General features: G+C 41.5%; 1 protein-coding gene across 3 annotated transcripts in view; it reads left to right on the top strand.

Annotated features, from left to right (window-relative positions):
* The window catches only part of MAP3K3 (mitogen-activated protein kinase kinase kinase 3), a 43,957-nt gene that overhangs the window by 11,427 nt on the left and 12,080 nt on the right, over positions 1 to 20,450 (top strand). For 2 of the 3 annotated variants that reach the window (XM_040536725.1, XM_040536723.1), the window contains exons 5-13: positions 4,622 to 4,721; positions 6,003 to 6,116; positions 9,641 to 9,761; positions 13,721 to 13,854; positions 14,496 to 14,569; positions 16,313 to 16,380; positions 16,638 to 16,730; positions 17,527 to 17,718; positions 19,585 to 19,733. In XM_040536725.1, coding sequence (XP_040392659.1) covers positions 4,622 to 4,721; positions 6,003 to 6,116; positions 9,641 to 9,761; positions 13,721 to 13,854; positions 14,496 to 14,569; positions 16,313 to 16,380; positions 16,638 to 16,730; positions 17,527 to 17,718; positions 19,585 to 19,733 — 1,045 coding nt within the window. The remainder of the gene's footprint in view (positions 1 to 4,621; positions 4,722 to 6,002; positions 6,117 to 9,640; positions 9,762 to 13,720; positions 13,855 to 14,495; positions 14,570 to 16,312; positions 16,381 to 16,637; positions 16,731 to 17,526; positions 17,719 to 19,584; positions 19,734 to 20,450) is intronic. The other variant, XM_040536724.1, reaches the window with a different exon arrangement.

The raw sequence follows: 20,450 nt of genomic DNA, 5'->3' as shown, positions 1-20,450 counted from the left end.
TTTTTTTAGAAAATCACTTTCCTCTTATTTATTTCCATAATATCTCTTTGTTAGTGAATTGCAGTAATATTAAGTAAGCTATCCAGCCTGAGTCTTTTTATCTCAGATATGTTTCACTTTTGTTTCATTTAACTAAAACCAAATGAAGCGAATCAAACTAGCTTCATTCTTTTATAGTTTCTCACTTCCTGATGACCTATCACTATTGCTGGCCTGCTGTGACTGAACAACGTACACAGCAAGGGAAGATGTTTCATTGGTCTCTGTTTCCTTCTTATTTCCTCTGATACATGGTATTGAGATGCTTTCTTTAAAAAAAAAAATTAACTGAATGAACATTTTTTGTTTACAATATTGTTTCCAGTGAGTAAAATTTAGTCAGGTCTTTCATTCCCTGCTCTTCTGCGTACATGAGTTTTTCTTGCTGAAATAAAATTTCTCACACAAGTAAATTTTACTCATTTTGTAAATCTCATGACTTTGTGTACGCAGAAGGTCAATATTGAGGTTTAAGACCACCTTACACACACTCTTAAAATACTAATGCATCATATAATTCCTTCATTTTTCTTGTCGAAGGAGCTCTGGTGTGATTAGTACACACATTCTCTGTCACAAGTTGATTTTGCACTTCTCGTGCTCATTGTTAAAGGGTCACTAACCGCTGCTTTTCAGAGGAAGTTATTGATGTTTTCTTTGGCACTTTTGTCTCCTTGTTTGGTTGTTGCAGGAGGTTATAAAATATACCTTAATTTTGGAGAACCCTACAACCTGCATTGGTTGATTACACACATTGTTGATGTGCCAGTCAAACCCTCACAGAGGTCTTGTAAAAACGCATCTTGTGCTTATGCGTTTATCACCAGAAGGGGTTTAGAGAGAAGGGATGTATCTAATTTAGTACATCAAGTTAAACCTTGACTGCTCATTGATAGTGTCTGGATATAAAATAATAAAGCTATCAACACATTGTTAATTATGGCTTAAAACTTTCCCCTGTTGTTCGTAGTTCATTTTTCATATCGAGGCCTCAATTTGAGATTATTTTAATGAATGTTCTCCATGATGCTTCGTGTTTGGTCCAGTTTGGACCACAATGCTGGAGCCGGTTATAGCTCAGCATATTGGAGCAGCCAACAGAGTGCAAATGCTGTACCAGTGGGAACTCCTGGAAGATGTAATGGTTGCCTAGAACTTTCAAAAGCTGGTCTCAAAAAGGCCCGAATTTGTCCCCTATTTGAGAGGACCTCTCGATACCGTCATAGCTGTTCAGTGGCCATGTGAATGTACAGGAAGGCTCCAAGCTTGCTTGCAGCCTCTTTGAGAGTCCTCTTGAGCTTCCACTGAGGAAGAAAAGGGATCTTGATGTTATTTATGTTCCAGCTTCCTTTTTCTGAAGAAATCAGTTGGATTGTAAGCATGAATTTGTACGCTACTCCTTACAGGTATCCTATAGAAATCCTTTGGTTCCTTCCATTCCAGGCAGTATTTTCAACATGAAGTGGTTCGTGATTTTTACCATCATGATTTGATGGTAAAACACAAATTTAAGAAAACATTTTTATATGTTTGGTAGTAACTCAGTACAAGTTGTGTACAGAGATCCTAACAGCCTGTTACTAGCAAAGGTTACCGACTGGGCTGCTTAAACTCTTCTTCAAGTGTCATCCTTTGTCAAATGTAGGTATTTTTGTTAAAAGAGGAAAACAGTCATTTTTGTTGACAAAGCAAACAGTAAAGAATAACTTAAATTTTTCCTCAAAAATTGAACGGTTACATTCACCTTAGCCCTACATGGTGAATTCTATGACTAAAAAAACGATTTTGGACACTCTGCTCTGTCAGAGGCATTGTGGGGACTACAACAGAGCTGCTGTGCAAGGTGTAACAGCTTGTCGCGATAGCGTGTCATGACAAGGCGCCTCGGAAGCGAACTCCTGTCACCATAGTCCCGTCACCTTCCATGTCTCCTGCCTGAGTGCATTTAGGATGGCACAGAGCTCAGGGGAGAAGGAAGGTTTTCCTGAAGTAACATTAAAATGAAAAGGTTGATTGTGTGTTAGTCTAATTATGCAGTTACGCTTGCCTGAATTCCCCATTCCCAGAGCGGTATGCAGTTACAGACAGCGAGCTTGCCCCGAGAATGTAAGTGTGTGTGCTGGGTTTCAGAGGAGCTGCCAGATCTGACCACAAATATTTAAGGTGGTCAGGCAGGAATGGGCTCCTTAAACCATGCAGTCCATGATTTTGTGTTAGAAGAGTGCACGGAGTTTTTTACACTAATAGAATTTGCGGCACCTGAGAACAGCTCTGCTTTTCAATGTCGTGAGCACAGAATGGAAGCCTTTATAAGGGACTTAGTTCATCTGAGAGCTAAATTACATTTGTACGGTGCCAGAGTGCTATAATTTCATGGACGGCTTTCTTAGTAATATGTAGAAAATGTTATTGTGGGCTGTGTTTTTAGCAAGGACAATTATTTCTAAATTGCTGAACGTTGTAGGTCTGGTAGCAAGATGAACCCTTCCTGGGAAGTGGCTAAGGAAGCCAACTAACTCTAGAACTATTTAAAACAAAGGCTGCGTGTAGAGAGAGGACACTGAGTGTTGGCAAAGCGTGCTGGATGGACATTTTGGAAATTGAGCCTGCTATCTTGAGGTCAGGTTCAACGCAAAATTGTGTGATTGTCCCCAGGGACGATTCAGGGTTTCACCAAGCTGCGAGCAAGATGGATCTCGAGCATCCGTGATCCGTTCAGGTAGTCCGTGCTCTTCTCGATGGCAGAATTGCCGAGCAGTGCGAACAGCCAAGTTTTTGTGGCAGTGTTTCAGCTCGGCAGAAGCAGAGTTGTTTGAAGTCGCTATCTCAGAGCTTTCTGATAGCTCCCCACACGGCAGTGCCACATCCCAGAGCTGTTTGTTGGACCTGCAGTCGGGAGGCAGCCTGGTCTCGTGGCCTGTGGCAGCAGATGGCGAGGAGTCTGCTTGCAGAAGCCCGAAGGCAGGAACAACCAACTAAATGGATTTCTGGGCGGTCGGCATCCTTGGTTCACCAAAATAAGGTCTGACAAGCTGTAAGCTATAGTTTACATTTGAATCCTCCAGTTCTTGACCCAGCCCATTTTACTGGCTGATTATTCTTCCGAGAGAGGTAAAATCATCTTTTTCCATGGCCGTCAAGGTAGCAACTTTCTGAGTACTTGGCAACTTCCTGCAGCAGAATGTTCCAGCAAAATAAACAGTTTTAGGTGCTTTGCTGGAACTTCATTTTACCACTGTGTCTAAAGCATTATCGCTTCTATCCTCATGGAGGCAAAACGGTAATAAATACCTAACAAAGAAATCTATACTGCACTTTTCTTAAAAGCATGCTTGGCTGTGGCGTGCACCAGGGTTCCCCTAGGACAGCTGTGCCTGTTGCCATTTCGGATTTCTAGAGGCCACTGATGTGTATCGGCCTAGAACGCTCTGCCATTCAGCTGGCAAGGAAACAGCTGGATGTTAGGACAAGCATTTTAGTGGGCCACAAAGTCTGGGCTCATAGATAGCGATCAGAAAAATTTATATCTCTGCATATTTTAATTGTCAATTGGTGGATATGCGCAGAGTTGCATTACATGTAAGCACACAAGAAAAATACTTGTTTTATTTAAATATGTCTCTTCTACTAAAGTAGGGAGGACACATGAGATTAGGAGATTGATCTGTTGTATATGAATATTTTGAATTACAAATCAAATGTTGTTACAGCTGAAGCAGTATTTAAGTTTTTTGATATATTACATCTCTGTAATTAAAAGAGAGAGTAAAACCAAAATTAAAAGAAAAAAAGCCATGAGTGACCAGCAGTTGCACGTGAGTTAGGTTTGACCTCAACTCCTGAGAAAGCCGCTGCTTGTTGCATCGGATTTGAGGTAGAACTACAGAAACAGGGTGGTGAGTCTGTGTTTCGGGTGTTTGGAGATGTTTGACTTGAATTTGCGGAGGGTGAATGTGGAGCTAATGTCCCAGATCACCCTTGGGATTGAGGGCTTTGAGGTTCCTTTGTGTCTTCTTGCCAATACCTTTCCTCAGGAGTCCAGGCCTAACTTGCTGTGGGAAAGTTTGTTGAAACCTTTCAATTGGAACACGTTTTGGAAAATATTAAGAACTGAGTTTTTTGTTCAGATATCAGAGTATTTAAACCAAAATGCTTTTTTGTTCTTTGAGCCTTTTGCTGCATAACTCTCACTAAATGTATTTGTGTGTGTTTAGTACCTGAGGCAGTATTCTTTAAGCCAACATACGTAGTAGATTTTTGTCCTCTTACGTGGAAGAAATTTATTCACTAAAGGATACTTTTCTATCCAGGAGTAAGGGCATTCTATTTGAAATCTTTAGCTGAATAATTCTGAGGTTGAATATTGCATTTTGGTGAACCATTTGCAAATGCACCAGAGATCAACAATTCCTTGCTAAAATAAATAACATCAATTCAAGTTAAAAAGATAATTACCTCTTTGAGGATGAAAGGAAAACATTTGTGTTCTGTTTTTGTTTTTTAATGATTCAACCATCTAATTTGATTACATTATCAGGTATATGTCTGAATTCAATAAGTAATTTTTTTATTGTTTTTCCAGAATTATCCCATTTGTCCGTCCTGTGCACTATGAAGATGTGCAACAGAAAGTGAAAACAGCCTTTGGCCAGCCCCTGGACCTCCACTACATGAACAATGAGGTACAGAGCATTTTTGTCAGTGCCCAAAACATGCAACAATCTCTCTAGATGACACTTCCTTTTTCCATCCCAAATTCTGTGCCTTTAAATTTAATTTTCAATTTTTCCCTCTAATATGGACCATGATTGAATCTCTCTGCTCCAGAGGAAGACGTGCTGATAAGGACAGAACATTACACTGATGTCTATATTGTAGACATCATCATCTTACTTCTTCCTACTGGTGTTATTTGGGAGACTCTCTTGGGGAAGTAAAAACAAGTTAATTGAAGTATTTTGACTGCTGAAACCAACTATCACAGGCCAGTAGATTTGCAGTCTGCAGACTACAGGCAGTCCCCACATCATTTCTTTAGCTGGCCAAGAACAGATTTAAAAGTGTCTTAATTTGACTGCCTACCAGCAGCAGCCATCCAAGCATTTGTAAGACATTTACTTCTTGCTGGCTGTGACCCTTCTGCTTATTGCTCAGCTCGCAGGCAAACAACATGAGTGAGGGAACAGGGAACGCTATGGAGTGGCTGTGAGGGGATTACGGGCACTATAGTTGATAAAAGAAAGTGACCTGGGGAGTATGCACTTGCCTCTGAGGAACTGGGTAGTCTGTGTTAATAATCTAAAGTATTTTTTGGCTTTCTCACTGGGCATCCTGGCTTTTGCTGTTTGTTTTTTTTGTTGTGGTGTTGCCCTTGTGTTGTTAGAGACTGCACCACTATGAAAGAGATGTAAAACACCATTCATCAGTAGAAGTCCAACAAAATGAAAGTATTTCTTCAGTGTTAGTAACATCCACGTATCGAGCTGTGAGGGAGCTGTAGAATAGAAGGTGTCTGAGAGCAAATTTTTAAATTCTTCTTTGATTCCCTCTTTCAGAGCATAGATCTTCCCCGTGTTTGTCTCTTTGCTGAAACCTAGTTTTCATTTGATTGCTAGGTCTGGATTAATAAATATTCTGAGACAATGTTCTCATCAGGGAGTCAGCCTGTCTCTGACTTGTTCTTAGCAAGCAATGAATTCAGGTAGCAATTAGTATTTTGTGGACGCTGACTAAGGGAGTTTTGCATGGGGTCAACCGCTTTTCTGATGGTATTGAAGGAAAGCTCTGTATAAAAAGACAGTAAGACAATATTGTGATGAAAACTTGTGGCATAATTAAGCAATCAGAATCCTGTTCTGTATTTTGATTTTACTTTTATTTTTTACATCTTGTTTAAATTCTTGTTACAGAAGTAGACTCTTTTCTGTTCTTTCTAATGATTTTTTTTGTTCTGTATTTTGCAGCTATCGATTCCTCTGAAAAACCAAGATGACCTGGATAAAGCAGTAGATCTCTTAGACCGAAGCTCTAATGTGAAAAGCCTTAGAATATTACTGCTGTCTCAGGACAGGAACCATGTACGTAACAACTTCTGTGACTGCAGCAAAATGTAGTCGTAATGGTAATTTTATCCAAGCATAATAGGAATTTGTAAAATTTCTGTGCTTCACAGACACACATGAATATGTTTATTCTCTTTGTTTTGGCTTACCTATAGGGTTTGATTTGTTGTTTTTTTTTTTTTTTTTCCGGCTGCAGCAGGTGTTTAGGGACTAAAACATTGAAAAGAGGTTTTCAAGCTGTAATTACAAAGGATGTTTTATGTGGAGTACCCAATGACAGTATGCAGAAAACTCTTGATGAGTTTGGTTCGTAGAGAGCTTTTTTTAAGTTTCGATTAGTAGCACAGTGTCAAAACTGCACGTAATTATCTTGTCTTTAAGAAAGCACAAGTTGTTCTTGAAGACAAGCTATTAGCACTTTGTTTTTTCTGGATTTTTTTTTTCTGGATGGAATGCCTCAGGACATACCTGGTGCTTTTCCAGTTCTGTGGCTTACTGCTTTGAATCCAGTCTTACTGTGTAGGAACTGAGTTGCTTTTAGCTAATAATGGCACATACACACCTAAGATGAATTTGACTGTCTTGGTTCACTGTCCATCATAAGGGGCTGTGGCAGTCAGTGACTATCAATGTAGTTTGCACTTTTCAGCAGAAAAGACCGTAACGTAAGAAGTAAGTCAAGTTCCCAAAGACACCTATTTTAGACAGTGAATTGAAATATGAACCGAGGAGGGCAAAAAATGTCAGAAGTTTCTTATACTGCTGGTCCGCACGTGAACTCTGTTCACTCAGGCTGTTAAACCAGTGCTTTTGGGGTGATTTTTTTTGGTGTTTTTTTTCTTTTCTTTTTAGAATAAAAGTCATCCAGCTTTCAAAGCCAAAGATGCCTGGTAGCTTAGATATTTTATTTGCAAATTACTAAATTTTCTTGAACAGTGTGACACAAAAAGCTATCCTATCTTGAAATCTCTGTTGATCGTAGCTTGTCAATCTTGAATGTTCATCCTTGTTCAAGTTCTGCAGGCTGTGAGCTCCGGCTCTTGGAATAATCACTCCTCTAATTCTTAGAGCTGTCAGAGGAACTTAAATATACTCCGTACTATTTTTGAAATTGATAATCTATGGTAATAGACAAATAAACACCTTCAGGTGTATTAACAGCAGTTTCTCAAACGTGCCAAAAGCTGGAAGGGTACTGGGGGAACGATGATGTTCTTTGTCCTATGCCCTGTCCCTAAGCATTTGTTACTGGCCGCTCTGAAGACAATACTTGGCAAGAAGGCCTTTGGTCTGACCTAGTGTAGTCAGACTTTGTTCTGTGTGGTCAGGAAACGGTCTGGAAAAGGTGGCCTCTACTTTTGGTATTACACAGTAAAACAATTGTCTTTTACAACCCTCTTAATTCCAGTGTCTTGAGGCTACAAACCAGATGTTATATGATACTATCTAAACTTTACGTAAGCCCCCAAAACCTTCCTAGAGTAAACACTCGGTAAGTCTCATCCCTACACCAGCCAGTAGCCAGTACTGTGGTGGTGTCCTTTTATTAGCTGTTTTTTCCTCTTTTGCTCAAAGCAGAAACAAACAGCAAAGTCTTCAGTAAGTGCCACTGTTTCCCCCCTCTCCTCTGACTTCCTCTTCATCTCTGAGTTGCCTGACAGGAGAGCCCTACATGTGATAAAGCAAAAGCCCACGAGGCTGAAGGAGGTTTCTTGGCTGCATGATCTCATCCCACTGAGGGAGCGGGAAGCATTATTTTTCCTGAAGTACAGGATGCAGATTTTGTTTTAGTTGTGCTCTTTTTCTTTTTCTGGGGATGGAAAGGTAATGCCGTGACTTTGGCACTAATATGTGTATAAAGCAACTTAACTTTCCAGCAGTAGCTCTGTGACTAGTACTGAGCCTGTCTTTGTGGATATTGTTTTTATTAATTTCCTTGTGCCTCTTACTGTGGCTCACTTGTTGTGCTCTTTGTTTTATCAAGAAACTCACTCCTGTCGTCCCTTCTTTCTCTTTAGAAACTAATGGGAAGAACTGGTTAAGTTGAACACCTAGAGTACTAAAGGCAGACTGTCCACATAACTGGTGTGACCTCTGCATCCGTTATTCAGCTCCCATGAATGTATTCATGATGGAGTTTCTGCAATTTAAACCAGTCTCCCTCCTTGCTTGGTGCAAAGGATTTTCCCTTTTAAATGACCAGCTATTTGATGGTTTTACTTTTTTGATTCTATGGCCTCACACCTTGTTTGTCAGTCCTGTTCAAATAAAATTCAGAAGAGAGGATTCATTTCCTTGGGGTCCCTTTGGTTCTGTTCATCTCGGTAAAATCAGTGCTTTGCAAGCATTCAATTCTGTAACAGATGAGAGGGAGGGCCTATCATATCCTCTTGTAAAACTAGGTACTTTGGGAGAAGACAATCGAAATCAAAAATATCCACTGGTCCTGAGCACCTGCTTTGTCATGCATAATATCTCATTTGCTCGGGGGAGGTTGCCAGTCCACAATATTTCATATGTTTGGACCCTAGTGCAGCCTCCTCAGATAACTGGTGCCCAGGATCTGTGTTCACAGCAAAGCTCAGTTCCATGTTAAGAGCCCACGTTACCTGTACAGTCCCCAGGCAGTGCACAGAGGGGTTAACTCGCTGGAGCTGCAGTCTGAACGTTCACGAGTGAGCACCTTAAGGAGTCTGATTTCAGCATTTAAGCCTTGCAGTTTCTCTGTGAGAGCTCTGCGTAACTGTCGCACAAGGAGGACGACAAATTTCCTGGGCAGCTTTTTACTGCACTGAATTGCAAAACCGTCCTGCGGTTTCTCTTTCTACAAAGCATACTCGAGTTACCCCTTCTGTCTTCCTCAGCAAATGCAGGAGAAGTCCTGTGGCACGTCTCCTTTCGCTGCTCTTTCTGCTTTGAATGAAAGGAAGGCACTGTGGAAAAAGGATCTTTAATTCGATTACATCCATGTAAGTGCAGGGAAGGCTGAGTAAAAGCAACGCAGGCAGCATTCATCTTGTAATCTCCCAAGTCTTTGTGCTTTCAAATTCTAGGATTTATTTTTGCTTAGGCTGATTAGTCAGCTCTCTTAAAAATTGTGGGGAATCAAGTTGCTAGCTAACCCTGTCTGAAAGAGTGCAAGATTCATAATTTATCGCTGCTGGCCAAAGTGGCTGGCAAAACTGCAGGTTCTTCCGTGGTCTGATATCGGAGGGTGATCTGAGCCCCTTTCCTGTTAGCTTCACAGGTAGCTGCTAAAGGAAGACAAGCACTGAGACCGGTAAATCCTGCATCTGATTTGAGGCTGGAGGGAAGCATGCTCTAGTTGTTTGACTCCTGTTCTACAAAATAATTGCAAAGCTTCCTCTTTTGCTGCCTTTATTGTTTGTGTTCTTTGAAGTAATAAGACATCAGGCTGTAGGGCTGGTTTTCAGCTACTTTCTTGCTACTAAACATAATGATATTTTTGAAACTGTGGCCAGATTGCTTGAGCTCCTCAGTCTCATTTTGTTTTATTTCATTTTCGTTTTACCCAACAGACAAGTTCTTCACCCCATTCTGGACTGCCCAAACAAGTCAGGATTAAAACCTCCCAGTCTGTGGGGGATGTGAACACACCCTATCAGCAGCCAGAACCCAGAAGTAGGCATCTGTCTGTCAGTGAGTATTTTTGCCACTTCTGCTTGTCTTTATTTTGTGAAAATTACCTTTTGGGCACTAGGATTTATGGTATAGGGTTTATGAAAGCCATGAGAAATTGAAAGGTTATTCTAGGACAAGGCTGTTCATTTTCAAAAGCTCTTAGTATGTTTATAATAGAATGTTTCAAAGTTCCTTACTAAGTTGTTGAACAGCTGAGGAGCTGCTAAAAGGGATGTGCTAAAGCCAGATTCATTGAGGTTAGAAGTTTGGAAAGCTTACGTGAGTCCATTAAGCTTTTTTATTTAGATTGGCAATTTCGCTTCATGAAATCTAGATTTGATTTTTTTTATTATTATTATTTTTTTGTGTTAAGTTTTGGAATTGGTGCTTGCTCCTGTAATCAAGCATTTTATGGGTAGCACAGGAATTGCCACTGCATATCTAACCACTGCCCTACATACAGAGTTCCCTTACTTTCCACTCTTGTAATTACCAATCGGTAGAGCACCGGGCAAATATGGTAGGTGACTGGCACAGCTGCACAGAAAATAATGAAAAAAAGTCAGAGTAATATGTAACTTTGTCTCAGTGCCTTTGTGTTTGTTAGCTTAGTGAATACATACTCAGTGAGAAGGTCCATGTAAGACCCCAGTAATGCAAATAATCTAAACCTGTAAGTTGCCAAGTATTATCAATTCTCACAACTTCTAAAAGTTAGTGTGCAAAGTTTTAGAGGAAGAACTCACTGACCATATGTGCACATGTTACAGAACATGATGCATCATAGTGCATTGATTTAGAGCATCCACAAGCACGCATTTCATCTGCATGGTTTCTACCTGTGGTAGGTTTGGCTCAGTCATCCCAGTTTCTCATGATATCCCCATGTATAACTATGAAGTACTGTTGAAAGATGCTCAAAGCTGTTAAGATTTTTATATAAAAAATAAAAAATAAATGTCTGAAGTTCCTTCAAAGATTTTTGGGTCAAAAAAAAAAAAGCTCCGTGGTTTAGAATCTGGCTCCTTTGTGTGAAACCTCAGCGAGCTGTGAAAGAGCAGGAAGAAGGTGAAGGTGATAATAGGGATCTGCAGCCTGAAGGCTACATACAGCCTGAGATGGCGTTCCACGTAAATGACTTTTGCTTTAAAAGTGAGAAAAGCTGAAATTTGCTGGAAACAGAAGCAGAGGATAGTTGTGTTTGCTTTAGCAGCTATTTTAGGGCTTGTCAGACCCAATGCTTCAGCTGACAGGTGCTGCAAATCACAAGGGCAGCACTAGGGGCTGGGAATGTCAGAGTTGTTTTGTTTCCAAGTTCTAAACCAGCTCTCTCTGTGGAAGAGGAGTGCTTCAGGTTCATTAAGTGTAAACTTGAGGCGTAATCGTAACCATATTTTATTTAACAGTATTTGCAAAGCAATCCTGGTGTCAAATAACAAATCTGATTAAATTAGTGCAGACGGTCCCATACTGGGGGCCCTAAACCAGAGTCAGATCTACACTGCCTGACTGAAGCTTATTGGGAGAGGAAGCTCAGTAGAGAAGGACTTGAGAACTGGACCAGCAGTTCTCTAAATTAGACTCATCTAGCAAGTCTGCTGTATCTTTTCTAGAGTCTGCTGATCCCCTTTTATACAGTTTGCGTTTGTGAAGTAGCAAACAAAAACAAAAAAGTGCTATAAGGTGAAGTATGTCTGGGACTGGTACAGAAGGGGTTTACCCATCCATTCCAGTTTGAAGTTAACATGCATAAAAAGAGCAGCATTCCTTGGTCCTATAAGGAAAGCAGTGATATCCACGCTTGTCTGAACACCATGTTTCTTTTTTTCAGACAGATTCGTTGCCAAAAATATTTTATTTTAAAAAAATCTTTCTCTTTTGTTGGCATTTGAAGGTATCCAAACCATGATGCCAAAGCTAACAGACTGTACTGAGTGTCTGTCATGGGTAAGCGGTACAGTAATAAGGGGCCCCTTCTGTAACCCTGTTGCACAGACTCTCTCCTCTTATCCTGGCTTACGAACATTTTCTGATTAGCCTGTCATCAATCATAAAGGCATTAGTTTTATTTTCTGAACGTGTCAAAGTTTCAGGCTGCTACCTTATTAAGAGGTCCAGAAGGATTCCAGTTTTTCAGGAGGTCTGATAGTAAGCTGGCAATAGCTTAGCACTAAATCTGCTCCCTCTTCCTCCTCTTTTCCTATCTTTGATTTTGGAAACAGAGCGTACCCTTGTTAGCTAGCATTTCAGGCACAGAAACTTCCCTGTTCATAACACGTCGTGAGATGGAAGTCGAAAGCAGCGTAGAACAGAAGTTGTTTGCAGGAGATACGTCCGTGTAGTTCCTGTCTTCTGAAACGGCCAGGCCTCGAGCCCGCTGTCACCAATTCAGAGGAAGTAAAGATAAGTTTTATTTAAAAAAAAAAAAAGAGAAAAAAAAGTTGCTAAGCATTCTGGCAGCACTTGTGTTTTTTCCACTCACTTCCTTTGATATGCATTGATTTAGTGCCGACTTCCTTTTCCTGCCCAGCGCTGGTGGCCTTTCCACAATAGCGGCTGGGCTGCTGCCAGCAGGACTCGGGCTGCCTTCGGCCAGCCGTGGTGGCATTGTCTCGGAAAGAGTGAAAGTGTGCTCCCCTGACTCACTCGGTGCAGCCACGAAGCACACTCGCTTGTTTATCCCTGCTGCAGTTGGCTCGTGCCATCACGTGAGCTCCGCAGAGCTGCTTGGAAAATCAGGTAGTAGCTCTCAGCAAATTTTTCTGCATGCAGTCCACCTCCCCACCGCCTGCTCTAAACCATGCCAGTGGAGGCTTTTTTTTCCGCTCCGCAGCCCTCTGAAAGGTGTACGTGCTGGTTTTCGGCTAGCTTCTGCCAATGTTTGCCTTCACTCTTTATTACAATAATTTCTGTAGAAAATATTTTCCTTGGGAGAGGATTTGCTGATCTTTACCCATCTTTCATAGCACCTGAGTACACACAGTTAATTAAAGACAGTGTTGTGAAGAGCACAGCTTGAGAGCTGATCTTAAAACTCTGTCTCTGACTTCATGGGTGACCTTGAGCAGATCGGCTGGACCACAGCATTTCTTGGAGCTCACGGATTAACTTGGTGGGAGCTGCAGGTGGATAGGTCACTGCAGAAAAGGATTTTATTCCTTCCTGTTTCTCAAGTATCATCTTTGAGATCAGCAAAGAAAAAGCAAATCCCAGGGGTTGAGCTTTTCTAAGTGGCACAACAGAAACTCCTTAGGCAGTACCATAACAGATAAGTAAAATGTTTTTCTCATTGTTTTCTTTTGGCCCCTAAACATACACACTCTGGCCATTTACCTGTCTCATAAATGAAAATTGCAGAATTGACCTCCGTGTGTTTTTGCCCAAGCTAACCGTACAACTTCAATTTCACACAGCAGAACAAATTTTGGGGTTGTTCACAGAGTTACCAGTCTTCCCACTGAATACTAAAAATTGTTCAGTATCGGTACGATCAGCTGATGATAACTAGCAGGGATAGTGTTCTCACTCAAGGTAGATGACAGTGATTGAGGCAAAGTTACAGCCAAGGCAAAAGATTGGTTGCTCTGACCAGAGTTTTGTCTAGTGATTAGCAGTGTAGTCAAGTTCGTGCCCCTGTTAGAAAGCCAGGAATTCCTGAAGTCCTCTGCCTTCCCCAAGGTAACAAAGTTATGCTCAGAGGATTGAGCAGAAGAGGTTAGAGACAGGTGACGTCTCCTTTAGGAGCTTTGCCAGCAATTTTCTTGTAGCAGCTTAAATGAAGGCACAGGTGCTCACTCAACAATTTGCTTTTTTACATCGCACCTCCTGGTTCCACTCCAGACTATAAGGCTTACTCCAGCGTTGCTGTGATCATAGAGGTCTAACGTTAGAGGTGAATATTCGTATTTTGTGTGTGTGCACGTGCAGTCTCGTTTCAGTAAGCATCAGTCTCAAAGATGTCCTTCTCTCTGGCTCAGGTTCCCAGAACACAGGCCGAAGTTCACCACCCCCTGGGTACGTTCCAGAGAGGCAGCAGCGCATTGCTCGGCAGGGTTCCTACACCAGCATCAATAGCGAAGGCGAATTCATCCCGGAAACCAATGAACAGTGTGTAAGTATGAACATCAGGGTAAAGAAAAGGAAGTCCAGCAGTTAAGGAATTTGCTTTCACTCCAGAATAATCAGTAGTTGTAGCTGTGTTAGCAGCTACTAGTGTTGCCTTGTTCATTTAAGCCATGCTTCAAACCTCAGTGCCTTTGTTGGGCTGCCAGAAGCTGTTGCCGTGCATATTGGGCACTGTCTCTCCACCTCTGAATGAACCCTGCAGTTCTGGTGGCATTACACGTGTATGCTCAGGTTTCCTATTGACCCTCTTGCATTTGAAACTGCGGTTTCCATTGAAAAAAGTAGGAAGTAAGGCCAAAGGGCAACCTGCAGGTGGGGACAGCAATGCAGTAGCACCAGCAGAGACTGTTCCTGAAATCACTTGGGATCAAACCCAGCACACTGGTTGATTTACTTTAATCGTCACAGCAAAGTCCATCATCACCCAAAGCAAAGCAGTGGCTCAAATTCCGTATGTGCTTAATAGTTTATGTGGGAGATGTAGGAAAAATGTACGCTCTAAATAGCTTTAGACTCTCCTCATCCTCTGGACATCCTCCAGGCAAGCAGTAGTGGACTCTGATCCTCTTGTGCAGCCTCTTTTAGGCATCAGACTGATGTTGCTGTGTGACTTCTTTTGTGTTGCAGATGCTGGACCCTTTAAGCAGTGCTGAGAACTCGGTGTCAGGAAGCTGTCAGTCCTTGGACAGGTCAGCAGACAGGTATAGGCTGGTAGGAACTTACATGCTCAAATCAAAATACCAGTTGTACTTATGCAAAAGTCTATTTTCCATCTCAAATTTTCTTGGAGAGAAAGAGGAACTTATTTCCTACCTATACCCCAATATATTTCTTAGAGAGAATTAACTGCATCTTAAGGCTGTTTTATTTTCTGGCAAAACCATACACCAACAAACTGGTGCTTCAGTAGCTCTGTGTTATAAATACAAAGTTCTAAAGTGTGCCGTCTGTGTGGAGCCTGGGCTCAGAACATCTGGCTGCAGGGTATTTAAATCTTTTAGACAAGGCTCTACTTGTTCATTTAAAAAAAAGAAAAAACAACAACCTATTCTAAGGTTACACAAATACATCATTACACCAGATTCCTGTGCCCTGCAAGATACTGTATTAATTCCTCAGGTGAATGGGGGGGCTCTTCCTTTGGTGAATTTAGTCATAGTCTGATGGTCTAGATCTTTCTCTTCCCTTCCTTTGCTGGTGGTGGTGCCCATCTCCCGCAGGTAGTAGGATCAGTGCTGCCTTTGAACATCTAAAGTGTGTGTGAGAAAGGCTGTGATTTTTTAAGTGCTTCCCATGTAAAATCAATAATTTGAAATAACCTAAAATTCATAAACTGAAATGCCCCATTTAAGGTTATGTATGGACCCTCCCAGAAAGACTATTCTTTTACAAAGACAAGTCCTTTTCTCAATTAAAGGAATCTAGAAGCTACAACATTGATTTCTTCCCCTGCAGGCTTTGATTTGGGGGAGAAGGAAGGGCGCACATGCCTTGAGGTGTCAATAGACAACTGTAGGTCCTATTAACTTGAATAACAGCTATAGCTTCCCATATGGGCTTCAGCTTGTTTTTAAGGTTCTTCCAAGCTGGTTCCTATAGGTAGTGTAAGCTTTTAGGTTGAGCACTTGAGGTTTGGTTTTGTGGCCGTCCGCTTCTTCCACACAGTTTGAGTCACAAACAAGCAGTTAAATTAACCTCTGTGTGTGCACACTTTTTTTTATTTATTTATTTATTTAGTGTTTTCTTACCTGTCCTCTCCCCTTGTTCCTTGCTGGTGTGGGTATCATCTGGGAAAACTGTTGTTCTCCTTCTACACTGGTTTAAAAATAAAAAAGTGTAGGTAACACGGCTTTGGTACAGATGAAGTTTGCATAATCTCTTTAGAGATGTTAGAGGCGTTCTGCCAAGCAAGGAGCCATACTTAGGCTTGCTTTGAGGAGTCCTGCTTATTGGGGAGAAATGTGAGGTATCAGTGGTGTAAGCAATGTTTGTGGTTGGGCTCATCTGCTGCTGGTAGAGAGGAAAGGGAACAGAAGTTTTCAGCACAGGAACTCTTAAACCTCACAATGAACCTCTTAGGGCAGTGGTCCCGGTTCTCTTCTGCCCTGTGAGCAGTGTGCTACAAGCAGTGTCCTGTTTTGCTCTTCCTCTCAGCCTTGGATTTAAGCTTCCATTTCACGTAGCTGCAGGAAGCACTCGGTTTGAAACCATGGTCTGGGGAACCACTGAATGAGTGGCACAAACTGAACAGAAAGGATGCCTGCCCGTGCTGGGAAATAGTCTGGGGCTAAGCCTGACTTTGTTTTAGCATTAAATTATTGTAGGGACACCGACTTGAGAATCACCGTTACTGATGTGCAAATATATTAGCTTGTATTTTAAAGTCCTTGTAGGTTTCTCTCCAGTAGCTAGCAAAACTTACTCTTGCCTTCTTTCTTTAATAGTCCTTCTTTTCGGAAGTCACGGATGTCAAGGGCACAAAGCTTTCCTGATAATAGACAGGAGTTCTCAGGTATGTCAGTGTCCAGTATAAAGAGTTCTTGATCCAGACATTTCTGCTGTTTGCTGGCTAGCCTCCATGTTTGCTGGGATGATAAAAATAGAGGAACTGGGGATATGTTGATTGAAAAGTGCTGAAGTTATTTATTTCTTACATCTTCCTAAATATAAAAAAATAAAATAAAAATCTGCTGTATCAGGATAATTCTGTCCTTAGAAAACGTGTGCTTTTTGAAGGAGCCTCACTCCTGTCTTTGCATCTACTTCCAGACCGCGAGAATCAGATCTATGACAAAGCCGGGAAAGGTGGAACCTACCCTCGGCGCTACAACGTCTCCATGCAGCACAAAGACTACAATGATGGTGAGTTGTGTTCAGACCTTCATTCCAGGCTTGAAAAAGAAACTGAAGCAGTGGCAACCTCCAGGGACCCGCATAACTCTTCAGGAGCCTCGCAATACCCTGGTCCGTGCAGTTAGTGCCCAAGTTGCTGCTACTGTGCATGATGCTGCACATGATGCTTGTCCCTTTTCAAAGGCACACAAGATTTCTTTGATTACTTTGCCCTTTCTGCATATATCCAGGCTGATCTGTGAGTGGTAAGGTTGAGTGCTGGACATGTTTATTCCTACCTGAAGGATTCATCATGCTTCGCTAATTCACAATGCAAACTTGCTTCTGTGTATCTTAAAATAAGATACCAGGGGCGTAAGGAAATTAATTTCTCCAAGTTCCATAAGAGGCGCAAATTCTCGTAATCTTTGTATGTGTTTTTTATTTGCAAGTCCAGGCACGTTATTTAGAAAGTCATTCTGTCTGTGTGGTTGTTAACAAGCTTTGGAGCTTGTGCGGTAGCTTGTAAACCAAATTTTGCTCTGGAAGGCAAGTTCTGTTTAGATCTTGATAGAAGCACAACAGCTCTGAGGACGTTACAAAGTGTTCTCTCCCCTCAGCCTTGGGAGTCATCCAAAGCTGTGCTGAACTCAACATCAGCCCTGCGCTGTTACATTTTTGCATATTGTCTGTTTGGTAGTAGGTTATATTTCATGGGAAAAGAACACAACATATTTTTTCTGTCCCTTCTCTTCAGTGCTTAACTTCCAGCCATTACCTCCCAGCTGTAAGGAAGTCATCTAGAAATTTCACCATTTTTCTCCAGGTCGGAGGACGTTTCCCCGGATACGGCGTCACCAAGGGAATCTTTTCACTTTGGTGCCTTCAAGTCGTTCCTTAAGCACTAACGGGGAAAACCTGGGCCTGGCGTTGCAGTACCTGGACCCCCGGGGGCGCCTGCGGAGTGCTGACAGTGAAAATGCCCTCGCTGTGCAGGAGAGGAACATTCCCACTAAATGTAAGTGGTCACATTGATGCTGGAGAAAGGCTTCCTGGGGTTACGGGCAGGAAAGGCTGTTAGAGATGAACTCCAGATCCAATTTAGACTATAGCTTGACTTTTAACAAGCCGTTCCAAACCACACAATCACGTGGCTGTGTTTTGCGACCAGTCTGTCTCACCAATGAGGTCCTTTTTTTCCCTCAGTTGAGCTGTTTTGGAAGCTGGTGATAATCTTTGGTCAAACAACAGTCCAGGAAGGCAAGTGCTGCTTGTAAAGCATTTTTAGATCTGTATAACCAGCTGTTTTCTACCGCCTCCTATTTTGGTAGTAAGGTTTAGCAAGTCATATTATAGTCCACAGTAACATGACTGTTTACAAAGATTTTAGGAGTTTTTTGGGCTTGAAATAGTTTGGTAGTTATTAAGTAATGGTACGTAGCCCTGCATTGTGAGATGGCCTTTCCTTTAGAAAGCATTGGAAATTCAGCTAAGAATTTTTTTTAAAGAAAAATGGAAGTTGATTGGATCTAGATGATGTACAGGATTCTTAAACCAGTCAGACAAGCTTATTTTCTTGATACATTAACATTTATGGTCAGGCTTGTGGATTACAGTTATTTTACAGTTAAGGACTATTTATTTCACTTGCTCCTTAGTAGAAAGATTTACTTCTGTATTAGTAACATCCCTGAGTTGTTTTTTTGGGAACATTTTATTGTTTAAAAAAAGGGGGAAAGAAATAGAGCATCAGTCATTAATAATGAACTTCAGCGATCCCGTAGAGTAATTTAGGGATCAAAATAAAGACATTAAGCCAGCAGAGCAAGCAACACTAAAACACCGACTGGCAGTAAATCTGATTAAATTAGACATGGCAAAGCTAATCTCTGAGCTCTTCTGTATTTTCACACTGTCCAGATGGCTGGTTCCTGTCTGTGTTTTTACAATTTCTTGTTAGATGCAACATAATTGGATGCATCACACTGCGTGTGTCTGGTAGTGTCCTTTTCAAAGTTAGAGTTAAAGCACTGCTCTTTGAGTAATGTGCTGTGGTATTAAGTGCAATCTGGAAAACTGGGCTCAGGACTTTCTGGGTCAGGAGGCTGCCACTTGTACAATGAGCTGGCCAGCACAGTAGAACAATGAGAACTCGTAATTCCCTGCTGACGTAACCTCCTGCTGGGGGTGTTGGAGCTAGCTGCTTTAGCTGGTTCTCATGTATATTTTTTAGAGTCTTAATCGTTCAGCAGGTGATGAAGATACCTTCACTGTTCTTACATTATGGTCCCTACCATACAGGTTTCTAGTAGGGAATTTTTCTGCTGTAGAAATAGCCTTGCAGTAAAATCCTTCATGCAGGAGAAGGAACCCCAAAATAACTACTAGTTGGAAAAGAACTCAGAAATTGTGTCCTACGAGTTGTCCCAGAAGCTTAACAGTCATTCTTAGCTGGGTGGGATTGATTTAGCAAGGCTGACCAGCTCTTCTTCATCTGATGTGTGTAGTAACTACATACCGAGGGTCAGAAGGTCCTGTTTAATTGCTGCCCCATCTCTTAAGATCGTGATGTTGTAGAACCCTCCCTGCTGGCAGAATGAAATTCCACCAGCCGCATTGAATAACTTAAAACTTGTCTACAGCGTATCTTTATGAAATCTTGCACAGTTTCCTTTTGATGGGATGCTGTGGCCTGGGAGTCTGGATGGCTGAATTCTGTTCAGAGTTCTGCCACTAACTGGTACTCTGAGAGTCCCTTTCACGTCTGTTTCTTCATCTGCAAAATACATGCTTCAGTCTTGCTATGATAGGAATTGATCTCTGAAAAGCTCACCATTATCTTTAAATAGCAGAGCCAAAAAGGAGAATTATTGCTGTTTTTTAGCTCCGAGTGCTCCAATAAACTGGCGACGAGGAAAACTGCTGGGCCAGGGTGCCTTTGGCCGTGTGTATTTGTGCTACGATGTGGACACGGGCAGAGAGCTCGCAGCTAAGCAGGTCCAGTTTGACCCAGAGAGTCCTGAAACGAGCAAGGTAATTGTCTTTGCAGCTACTAAACTTTGCCCTGCAGACTTTGAGATCCTGTAATTTGCCTGTATCTGTCTGTCCTCGAAAGCTGGCATCATTAGTTTGTACTAGGGTTTCAAATCATGTGGAGAGGAATAGGAGTCATTTAAAAATTGCTTTTCCGTATTACTAACTTCAGTCTGAAACTAAAATCCATTTTCTGGCTTCATTTTTGGCTGTCTGTTCTCAGCTTTTTGGTTTGTTGCCAGGTTACTTGAGGAATACTAGACTGCCCTGTATTCCTGGTTAGACACGGATGTGAGTGAAACTAGACCCAGAAAGAGCAGGACTTTTTTTTTTCTTTTTTAAATTAAGAAAAAAGGAGGAAAAAAAGCTTCATGCACTTGCAAAACCCATCTTCTGGGCTTTTATGGTTTTCTGGGCCCTATATCGAGTATATTAATTGTTGCCTGTTTCCACTGCTGAATTCTCTTTATCCTCAAGATAGACTGAACTGTGGTGTGTAAATTAATCAAGAACGTGACAACACAGTAGAAATGGTGGCAATGGGAAGGGGTACCTTGAAACTGTACAAGTAATTCCCTCACAGTGAATGCAGATGGATTGACTGTTAGATTTTTGCTAGTATTTGAACAATGAACTGATTTCCCAATATTAAACAAATCCACTTTGAGCTGAAATAACTGATCCATGAAGATTTAATTATTCTGACTTTATGTGGAA

This window comes from Cygnus olor, chromosome 25 (genome assembly GCF_009769625.2).
Source record: "Cygnus olor isolate bCygOlo1 chromosome 25, bCygOlo1.pri.v2, whole genome shotgun sequence".
In the NCBI taxonomy this organism is placed as follows: Eukaryota; Metazoa; Chordata; class Aves; order Anseriformes; family Anatidae; genus Cygnus; species Cygnus olor.
This window is presented reverse-complemented; position numbering and strand designations above follow the sequence as displayed.